Source organism: Lagenorhynchus albirostris, chromosome 10 (genome assembly GCF_949774975.1).
Source record: "Lagenorhynchus albirostris chromosome 10, mLagAlb1.1, whole genome shotgun sequence".
NCBI lineage: Eukaryota > Metazoa > Chordata > Mammalia > Artiodactyla > Delphinidae > Lagenorhynchus > Lagenorhynchus albirostris.
Window position 1 is genome coordinate 65,112,162 of NC_083104.1, and position 11,027 is coordinate 65,123,188.

Sequence of the window (11,027 nt, forward strand, 5' to 3'; positions counted from 1 at the left end):
GTTAGACTGTGAGCCTGTGGTTCAGGATGAGTCTCCCCAAACCCGTGAAGCTGCGTGGCTGCCAGTGGATGGGGTGGGCCCTGGGCTCCAAGCCTCAGCCCGTTTATGGCAGCCTCAAAGTGGGCGTTATTTTATCCTCCTCTTACGCATGAGAAGGCTGGGGCCCAGGCTGGTTCTGAGGACCAGACTCAGCTGACATTCAGATATGGAAAGTGAAGACTGATTCATACTCTTTGTGAGGCCTCTGGGTGCCAACCGGCAGTGCTATGTGTTTTCTTAGGAAAGACTTTTGGATTTGGTCACATGCCCCCAGGACCTGCGATCAGTTGTGACAGACGATTTTATAAACTAGAGATCGCCTCCCAGCCCTAAACCAGGCCGGAGGGTGCTCTCGTCACCCGGGTGCTCACCTGCAGGACCCGGCTGTTAGGGGTTCCTGGCTGGAAGAATCTGGTCACTTTGACTGTACCCACGGTGGGCCCAGCGGCCCGTTTCCACACTGGGTGCTGGCCTCCAGCTCGTGCCTGTTCTCACTGATTCTCCTGCCCAAGCTGGGCCCTGACAGCCCGAGGATTGGCTGACACCTACAGCCTAAGGACTGGCCTGATGAGTCTCAAATCTCACCTGGATTTCTTCCCGCTGCAGTGCCAAGACTTGCTCTCGCAGACGTCGTCCCCCCTGAGCCAGAATGACTCCTGCACCGGCCGGTCGGCTGATCTGCTGCTGCCTTCTGGGGACACGGGCAGGAGGCGGCACGACAGTCTCCAAGACCCTACGGTGCCCTCTCGGGCCGAGCGCTTCAGGATCCAGGTGGGCGGGAGGGAGCCACAGACGGGGTCCCCTCATTCCTCTTGGCAGGACAGGGCTCCCAGCCCACCGCCCAGGGCACTGCTTTCAGGGCTCTCGCATTTATTCGACTTGCCCGTCCTCCCTCCCGCCTTGCACGGACCGCAGGCTTTTTGTCTCGCCCCCGTCTTGGCCTGTTAGACACAGATTGCTGGGTGTCCCTTGTCCCCGCAGGGTGAGCCCTAGCTTCGCTCTGTTTTCTCTCGTGACTCATATTTCTCGGTTCTGGCCTCTGGGGATTCCCCTCACCTTTCCACAAGTACGACCATGAATTTTACAAGATTTAAAAAACACATCGTCCAGCAGTTTTAGTTGCTCTGTATTGAGAGACTTTGCATATTGCTGGGAATGGAAGTCATAAATTTCCTGAATTTTCCCCTCCTCTCCATTCCTTCCACCAGCAGCCTAGTTAAGGACCCCATCGCCTGGCACCTGGCCCGTGGTGGCCTCCCACCCCTCCCCCACACCCCAGCTCCTGCCATGAGGATCCCTGTCAAGTGCATCCCTGGCCACGGATACTTCCCCGACTCCCCACCCCAGGATCAGATCTACACCCATCTCAGACACCAGAGCCTTCCCTGCTGAGCTGCTCCCGGGTGGGCGGGCAGCTGAGGTCCCTGCTTCACCAGTTCTCTGGCATAGACAGGCCTCACCTCCGCCCCAGCGCATTGGAATGGCTTGTCTGTCTCCGGCCTGGAGCTCCCGGAGGTGGAACCCGGGAGGGAGCCTGGGAACCCCTTGAGCAGGAGAGCTGACCTGTGACCCCACGTGTTCTGCAGGAAGAGCACCGAGAGGCCAAGCTGACCCTTCGGCCCCCAAGCCTGGCTGCCCCCTATGCCCCTGTGCAGAGTTGGCAACACCAGCCGGAGAAACTCATCTTCGAGTCCTGCGGCTATGAAGCCAATGTGAGTAGCCTCTGCCCTCCCAGCCTGGCCAGTCTCCTGCTTTCCACGCTGGCCGGACCCAGGGCCCCCGTGGTGTTCTCCACTCCTCAGCTGCTCCCAGCACCTGGGGGAAGGGGGACTCACCGGCCAGGATGGGGGAAGAGAGTCACTGGGAGAGGGAGCCCCCTGACTGTGGTCCCAGATTGGCTGGTGGCCCTGTGTGGTAACGCAGGACTCCTAAGCCGGGCCACTGCTCGCTCCCACAGTATCTGGGCTCCATGTTGATCAAAGATCTACGAGGGACAGAATCCACGCAAGACGCCTGTGCCAAGATGCGGGTAGGTTACCGTGGGGGCGGCCAGGACGCAAGGCAGCGGGTGGCGGCACCGCCTGCAGCCATGGGGGCCCTGCCACGCTGCGTGCGGCTGAGGGAGGCCCCGAGAAGGTGAGTTGACAGGCCTCCCGTTTCCTGTAGAAATCCACGGAGCACATGAAGAAGATCCCCACCATCATCCTCTCCATCACCTACAAAGGTGTCAAGTTCATCGACGCCTCCAACAAGGTGTGCTTCCCACAGCTGCTGTTGAGGGAGGAGGGGGCACCCTTCCTCCCCACACACACCCCCCTCCTGGCCAGCTGGGTATCTTCCCTAGAGGGGGGGTACTTGTCTCTCACGCACCCACGTATCCTGGTTCCCAGGGCCCCGCCCGAGGGACAGCTTATCTTCCCCAGCATGGGCTCCACTGGCCACTTATCTGCTCAGGGGCCTTTAACGCTGTGATGCACTTAGTGAGCTTAGGGCACCCCCAGGCCCTGTGCTTGGGATCCCACCTGGAGAGCAGAGTGGGCTGGGTGTGAACATTTGCTCCCTCAGTTGCCATGGTCAAGGGTGGAGACCCCAACCCTAAATCAGACAAGGTGAGGTACCACCCCCACCCCCACCGCGAAGAGATGGGGAAGTGGTGCTTGGCTGATGCTAGGATGGGACAGGAAGGTGGCAATGGTGAAGGGACTAGGGTGTGCCCTCAGGGAGCCCAAGAATTCCAGACCCTGTTTTCCCTGCAGAACGTCATCGCAGAGCACGAGATCCGGAACATTTCCTGTGCAGCCCAGGACCCAGAGGACCTCTGTACCTTCGCCTACATCACCAAGGACCTGCAGACCAGCCACCACTATTGCCACGTTTTCAGCACGGTGGACGTGGTGGGTGGAGTCCGCAGCTGGGCACGGTGGGGGGTCCTGCGACAGCCCCAGTGCAGTGGGTCCTGGCACCCGGCTGGCACTTAGCAAAGGTCTGTTCAAGAATGAACATCACTCCAGCCCCCTCTATCTGGCACTGAGACTAAAGCACACAGGATGACAGTGGCTCGTCCAGGGTTCTAGTTGACAGAGGCTTTCCTGCTTCCAGCTGCGTGTCTGTCAGGTCAGCCAAGGCTTCATCTCCCTAGGCTCTTGGTCGACCATCCATCCTAACTCCCGCCCTCCAGCTGGGCCATCTCCCTGAAAAGCCCTCCAGCTCCCTCTTGGGGACAGTAAGTTTTCTTCGCCCATATCCCAGCTTAGGTGGGGTTCTGGCGCTGCTGGGCTGAGGGGAGTGGTCACACGTGCTGCCCACAGGGAGTGGATGAGTGACCATGGTGGCTGCCCTGAGACAACACCTTTGTCCAGGTCCCTGCTGCCCCTGTGAGAGTAGCTGGTTCCAGGGTCTTCCTGGCCTCGCCCGGGAGCTCTGTGCTTGCAGCCTCCTGGCTCTGCCACTAGCTAGCTGTGTGACCCCGGCTCCTCGTCCGCGCAAAGGGGATAGAGTGTAACCGACTTCACGGGGTGGTTCTGAAGATGAAATGAGGAAATCCTCCCAGGACACATCCTTCCCGCTACTCTTACCTGTAGCTCATCTTCCCGCATCAGTCAGTTCTGCTGTAACGTGGCGTCTGTGCTCCTAGAGAGCACCACACCCTGAAACCACACGGGAAGCACCAAGGCTCATGGGGAGATGAGGCAGGGGGCACAGCCCTCAGGAACCTAATACGAACACCCACACCATTTTATCCACGTTAAATGGTTAAGAGATACGTAAATGCTACATAAACACGGCGCTCTGCCTCGAGAAGGAGCCGAAGTCGGCTTGTGGAAGCATGTGCCTCACTCCTGCCAGCCTGTGTGCCAGACGGAGAGAGAAAGAGGAGGAACAGAGGACAGAGGGGTGCACGGATGGAGGGGAGGGCGCGGGCCAGGTGGCCCTGGGAAGAGCTGCTGCTTGATTGTTATGGTCAGGGGTGGGTCCCGTGGGGAAGTTGAGCTGCTAGGTGGGGGTGGCATATATGCTGTGTATTCCCAGGCAACGGGGGTCAGCAGGGGAGTCTTTGCATTCGCCTCGTGTTTCTCTCCAATGAAATCACACATGAGGAAACACAAAGTGTGTGTTTTGTTCAGATTGTTCCCTAATGTATCAGTCACCTCGGGACAAACTTCTGCTTTCAAAGCAAGCGTTCCAGCGGATTCCCTGCACTCTTGTTACCTGTGCAGTGCTGCCTGGCCTGTGCTCAGGGGCATGAGGCCAGGGCAGGCGTGAGAGGCAGTGGTTCCTCCATCCCATCTCTCACGTTGTGCTGTTTTCTCCCAGAACCTGACCTATGAGATCATCCTGACACTGGGGCAGGCGTTCGAGGTGGCCTATCAGCTGGCCCTACAGGCCCAGAAGTCCAGGCCAATGGGGGCCTCTGCCGCCGAGATGATCGAAACAAAATCTTCCAAACCGGTGCCTAAGCCTCGGGTCGGCATGAGGAAGTCAGCAGTACGTGGGCCCCGGGATTTGAGGGCTCGGGGTGGAGCGGGCGCAAGGAGGGTCTTCTCACGCTTCAGGTGGCCAGCCCCTCAGGACACGGGCCCGTGCGAGGCGGCCTCCGTAACGCCACCCCGTGTCTGTGTCTGCTTTGCTCTGCACCCCAGGTGCCGCTGCCCCCTGATAGTCGCTGTTGTTACTGTCACACCTGCCCCACCCATCGTCCTTCTTACCTCCCGCTGCCGTCTGTTAGTCCTGGAGTCAAGGTCTCTGCACCTCCTGCTGTCTGTGTGTCAGTCTCCCCGAAGTGACCGTGAGCTCTCTGAGACTCTGGTGCCCCGCCCCCGGCCCCACCTGCATGCCCGTCTTTCCTGAGCTGCCGTCCCACCATCCCTGTCTGTGCTGGAGCCTCTGTTTCTCTGCTGTGTGTCCTCCTCTCTCCAGAGCTCATGGGTGCCCGCTGTGGTCTTGCCCGGGGTGAGCTCTCTGGCCCTGCCAGAGGGACCCGAGGTTTGGGGTTTCCAAACCCCTTACCCGCTTCCTGCCACCGAGAACAGCTTTGGGGCTTAGTGCTCGATGCTTAGGTAGGGCAAGGCTCCTTTAACTGAGCCGCTCCAAGAAACCCCCAGGAGAAGTTGCCCCTGGAGAGCTCAGAGGCGGCCCTCCCGTGATGCTCCAGGGAAGGTCCCCCTTCTGCCACCCCACCCCAGGGAGCTTGCTCTTTGGCTGAGGAGAACAGGGCCTCCCCCGTGGGGTACTGACGTCAGCATGGCCCGGGAGGCGGGGGACAGCGGGCCCTGTTGACCCCTGGCCCAGGTGCAGCGCTCCCTCTGACTCTTCACCCTCTTCCCCAGCAGCTGGAACCGCCCGATATGGACCCAGATGCCCAGTCCCATGCCAGCGTCTCCTGGGTTGTGGACCCCAAACCAGACTCTAAGCGGAGCCTCAGCACCAAGTATGAGACCACTATCTTCTAAGCACCCACCCCGTCTCCACTAGTCTCATGTGCCTTGCCGTCCGTCCTTCTGCTCTTCTCAACTCTCCTTCCAGCTGCTGACGCCAAGGTCCCACCCCCCCCGGGACCTCTCCTCCTGGGGCGGCAGCTTTAGACACTGCACACTCTCAGCTCGCACCTAACACCACCGGACACTGTGAATTCCCCCCTTGGGCGAGGACAGCTTGGCGGGGGGGCAAGGTGCCTTTGAGGTGGGCACCAAGAGGGCCTCAGCGGGCGGGCACCGTGGCTCCTGAGGCGGGGGCAGTCTCCGGGCGGAGTCCACTCGGCACTGGAGGCTGCTCCCTCCGATCAGCCGGGGCTCCCTGTCGGCTCTCCTCTCCCGTCTTCCGAGCCACGGCTGGGTGCCGTTGCCAAGAGCTAACTGCACCTTTCCTGACACAACCAACCACTGTGACCACCTGGGGCCAGAATCCCCTTGCGCTCTGCTAACAGCTGGCCTGCGGCCCATCCCTCTTAAGATTGCTGGCCTCCCCCTGTGAGACCCTCAGCTCAGCAATGTGGCTTGAACAGGGTCAGAACTCTTTCTGTGAGGGCCCAGGGTCTGTGCCAGGTCCTAGAGCACATGCCTGACTCCAAAGCCTGGGGCTCTGAGCGTCTGAACACCCACAGGCTGGCTCCACACAGCAGGTGTCTTGGTCCTGATGGGTCTTGCACTGCAAGGAATGGGATGGCTCCTCACGTCTTCACCAGGGAGTCCCCGGCTGGCTCTGGAGTCTGGCTCGAGGAAGAGGAAGGCCTTCCTGTAGGAGCCAGCAGGAGGGAGGCCAGTGCCCTGCACACACCGTGCACCTTCTTCCCTCAGAACGGAGCTGCTCAAGGACAGGGACCTGGGCCGAGCAACATCCGTTGTCCTCCAGGAGCTTTCTGATGCTTCTCCACAGTGTGGGGACCAGAGATAGTCAGCTGGCACCCGGTCCCTTCCCTGATCGACCGCCCTCAGCCTCTTGACTCCTGAGAAGGAGTCCATCACCTCAAAGCAGTTCAGCAGCTGGGATGGTGGAGTTGAGGCTTTCAGAAGGCCCACGTTCTCGCGTGAGGGCATGTCAGCTTAGATGGCGGGAGAGGAGAGCCAGTTTCCGTGGGAAGAAGCACTGTACACGTAGCGTGGCCCAGTATGAGAGCCAGTAAGTTGCAGCGGTTGCTTTATGAGTTGAAACCCAAGTCGACAAACCGGGGTGGGTCCTCCTGCCTGCCTGTCCTCGTGCCTTCCAAGCAGATGCGCTGAGCCACGGAGGGTGCTCAGGGGAGGCTGTAAGGGACCTACTGTTCTGCTTCCGTGTTTCCTTTCCGTTTCCTCCACCTTGTGCAGGCCCCTTTGGTTAACCCTTTCCTCCCCCCCGTTGTGTTTGCTTCTGCCAAGCTGAGCCACCGAGGAACCAACTGTGCTGCGGAAACAGCCATGGGGAGCGCAGGCTCCCACCGCCGCCGCCGCCACCGCCACCACCGTCTCAGCTGCAGCTTTGAAGACGCAGGCCCCACTACTGCCCGTAGGACCTCCTCGCGGCTGCATGGTCCGGGCCTGCCACTGCCAGGTCTCGCCGAGTGAGCCCTGCCCTGGTTGCGGAGCAGCCCTCCAGGCCTCTAGCAGATGAGGTTGGAACTCCAGAGAGCCAAGAAGTGACTTGTCCAGAAAACATTTTTTAATAGAAAAAAATTTTTTTATAAAATGAACTTTCAACACTTGGCTCAACCCTCTAGGTTAAACTGCCAGTCTTTAGACAATGGCCATAGGGTCAGAGGACAGCGGGCCTCTGTCCTCAGGCTGGGGTCTTGGCGCGCTTGAGCAGCTCTGAGAGAAGGTAGTGGGTGAATTGAATCGGCTCGACAGACCCGCCAGTCAGCTGCTTTTCCTTCTGAGCCGCACAGCTTCTCATCCCCGCCTGGAGCTGGGGGCAGCCCGTAGAGGCGTCTGGCAAAAGCAGAGGCTTCTGGGGTTCCAAACGTGAAGGTCTGGGGCCGCGTGGAGATGCACAGGCAGGTCGCGGTGCCCAAGCTCTGGGCTGCTCCTCTGTCTCGGACCCAGCGGTGGTCAGAGCGCTGCCCTGGGCTGCCTGGCCGCAGGCCCTCCGGTGACCTCAGACTGTCTGAGTCGAGGCAGAAAGGAGAAGCAGCAGCTTTGTTTGTTTGGGGCATTGACGGGTAGGTCGGCTGAGGTGGCTGCCTGCTGACTTGCGATTTGTCTAATCAGGTCTGTGTGATTAGGACTCACTTTGGTTCTCTGAATTATCGGTTTGATTGTCATCCTTTCAGCTGCTGGGCTCCCCACTGGCTCCAAGGGTAGAGAAGGCTGAATCAGGTGACAGTTTGATTCTCCCCGAGTGTGGCCTTCAGGGCAGGCTGGCATCTGGGCGCTGCTGCTGCCTGAGCCCTCCTGCTGGCTGGCTTTGCTTTTCACCTTTGGTTGCGTTGCTCCTCCTGGAGGCAGAGCCAGAGGGACTGTTCCTGTGAGGCTGGGCCAGGTCAGCTGCCCGTCCAGCACCTTCCAGAGCAGAGCCTTTCCTCCCACGGGGCCGGAGCAGACCTTCCGCTTTGCTGGCACAGCGCAGTCGGGTCCCAGGATCAGTAGTCCAGGCTTCAGTAGCGCCTCTCTCTCTCCTGGCGGGGGCTGTGAATGAGCAGGGAGCGCTCTGGCGCACCTTCATAGCCCTGTGGTCGGCCAGCAGTGGAAAGCTGGGCCACGTCTTCCTGCTGACCTGAGGCTGGGCCCTGTGGGTTTCCTTTCTGCTGAGCCGTCCACACCGCAGGCCTGGGGAGTCACACCCCCTCTCACTGATCCTGCCCTTCTCGGTACTAAACAAGGACCTCGACACCGGGAAGTCTGACTTCACGTCCTGCTGCTTCCAGGGCCCGTCGGCTTCCACTGAGCAGTATTCAGCCCCTACTTCCTTCCAGGTATGGACGAGGAACCCCGAGCTGGATGGGTAAACCGCGGCTCCTGCTGCAGTGCGAGTGCTGTGCCCTCTTCCTCCTGAGGAAGGCCGGTCTCCTCTAAGCAGCCCTCTCTTGGTGGGTGGTGGGTCCATAAAGAAAACTGTAGACACTACGATGAGTTCCTCAAGCTGTCTTTATTTTTAAGTCATAGGTAGGTGTCTCCTCCCCTTGAAGCTGCTATATCTTCTTTATTTATTCAGGGTGTTTCATGTTGGAAAGCCTTGGCTAATCTGCTCTGGCTCTGGATTTTGTTTTGAGCTTGGTTTATTTCTCAATAGCCAAGAAAGGAAGGGACTAGATATTTTTTTTATTCCTCCTCCGGGACAGGTACTCTCCCTCCCCTAGAAAGAAAAATTTTAACACCAGGACAGGCTTCACATGGAGAGAAGCCCTGCTTCTGCACGTGAGCATTGGCCCTGCAGTGTGGCAGCCCCGTTCCGAACTGTGCGGGCCGTTCAGGCAGGACCTGAGATAGGTCAGTACCTGCCCGGCCACAGGCTCTCTGCTCCGCCCTTCTGCTTGCAGCTACTTCGAGCAGGGCTTCCCTCCGACAGGCTCTGCATTTGCAACGCTCGCGCTCCCCCGGGGCCCCCAGCTTTGACTCTGGGGAGTCCCCGGAGAAGTCTCGGGCTGAGCAGACTGGTCTGCCCTCGGCCTGTGTTGTGATGCCCAGGCCTGCAGGACAACTCTCAGATGCAGTTCACAAAGTGGTGTTGCTAATGGTGTGGCAATGGGACTGAATTGTAATAAAACGTTATTTAATCTTTGTCTCTGTATTTTGATACTTGAATGACTTCCCCTTTTATTTTACTGTACATATAATTGTTAATCTGTCCAATTTTGTCTAAATTACAAACATCTTGTGGTACCAAACATAACCGACCTGTGCAACAACATAGACTGACCTCACTACACGAGAGAGAGTGTAAATATTCCTGGGCTTTCGGCTTTGGTTTTGTTATTTTCGTAACTGTACAACTTAGAACAGACTGAATTAATAAATGAGAAGCGACATGAAACCAACCTTACTTTGTGGAGTCTGAGTTGGAAGGTTTCTTGATTGTTTTCCGGCAGAAGTGCTGGCACAGGCCAGCCGCTGGCTCCGGGGTGGAAACGAGGATCCGCTGTGTTTGGCTGGGACAAGTTTGGGGATTCCGCGCCGTCCAGCCCCCTCTAGTCATCATTAACCCTGCTCCAGCGCAGGGGCCCTGCAATCCACCTGCCCCTCCTCGGTCTGAACACCAAGCAGGGGCCACATCCTGGCCTGGGCTGGTCACCCACAGATACTTATTGAATGTCGGTGTACAAGGCAGTGTGGGGATTGAGAGCTACGGAAGGAGAGGCTCCCTTCAGGAACTCAGTTAGATTGTGAAGGTTAAGTTTTAAACAGACACAACTAGCTACCAGCCCAAAGCCACACCGTGAGACCCATCAGACAGTCCCGGGCCGTGGGGACTGGGAGGGATGCAGTGCTCGAAGAACCAGAGCGGGTGGTGCCTGGGCTGCTATTCAAAGGAGGGTTGGAAAGGCACAAACAACACTGACATCCCCGTCGTTGGTGGAGCACCCGTGTTCCAAACCCTGCTGGCAGCTTTACAGGCAACCCGCCCCATCAGCCCTCACACCTAGCTGGGTATTGTCTCTATAGAAAAGGAAACCAAGGCTCAGAGAGGTTAAGACGCCTGCCCAGGGCCGGCTGGAGAGGCCCCTAGAAACCATCTAGTCGGGTGGTGTCAAGCTATCCTCAGAGCCGCTGGTCCCACTCCTGCTTCAACCTGAGCTGCCGAATTCTGCACACTCTAACTCATGAGTTTCTGTGAAATATTCCATTTGTTAAAGGACTTTACAAGGAAAGCATTGATTCTCACCCAATACCCAACTGTATTTATGAAGAAACCAAGGCCCAGAACAGGGAAATGATTTTCTCTTAGCCAGCCAGCTAATAGCAGAGAGAGGACCAAAACCCAGCTTCTTCCGATTTGGGCTTCTCAGGCCAAACTGCATTGAATCTGGGAAAGGAGACTGAGGGCCGGTGGAGGGCCTCACGTTCTAGACGGGGCGGGGGCGTCATCCTCACACCCCCCCCGCCCCCTGGCTTTGGCACCAGTTTCTTAGGCAGAAGAAACGTTACAGCAAGAGAGGAGGTTTGGTCATAATTGGAGTCACCATTCCTCAGGAACGGGTACGGCGCGGGACACACTGCCACCGTCACGATCCCTTCTGGCACCACTCACCAGCATCAGGTGTGACTCGCTCTGCCTAACCCCAGGACTGCAGTGCTGATCCTGCCTTGGGGGCCTGCTGGGTTGGGGAGACAGACCAGTTCCCGCTGAGCGCCTGGGCCTGCCGTCCGGGCCGCACGCATGCTGCAGCTAACCAAGTGGAAGCTGGAGCAGGACAGAAGGGAGTGGTGGGAGGACTGTGTGGGGCGGCCTCACAGCAGGGGTGGACAGGACACGTCCCACAGGATGGCATCGGTCCAGCCCGCCTCCACCCCTTGCCTCCCCATCCCCTCTGACTCGCTGTGCTCAGTGCGTCTACACACCGGCCTCCTCGGGACCTGGAG

At 58.7% G+C, this 11,027-nt stretch overlaps 1 protein-coding gene across 7 annotated transcripts in view; it reads left to right on the top strand.

Annotated features, from left to right (window-relative positions):
- ANKS1A (ankyrin repeat and sterile alpha motif domain containing 1A) overlaps positions 1–9,484 on the top strand; it is a 189,789-nt gene extending 180,305 nt beyond the window's left edge. For 3 of the 7 annotated variants that reach the window (XM_060162638.1, XM_060162633.1, XM_060162637.1), the window contains 7 exons: positions 646–810; positions 1,626–1,751; positions 1,997–2,068; positions 2,206–2,292; positions 2,796–2,933; positions 4,354–4,524; positions 5,367–6,884. In XM_060162638.1, coding sequence (XP_060018621.1) covers positions 646–810; positions 1,626–1,751; positions 1,997–2,068; positions 2,206–2,292; positions 2,796–2,933; positions 4,354–4,524; positions 5,367–5,489 — 882 coding nt within the window. In that variant the 3' untranslated portion in view covers positions 5,490–6,884. The other 4 variants (XM_060162640.1, XM_060162634.1, XM_060162636.1 and 1 more) reach the window with 3 other exon arrangements.
- Positions 9,485–11,027: the final 1,543 nt, after the last annotated feature.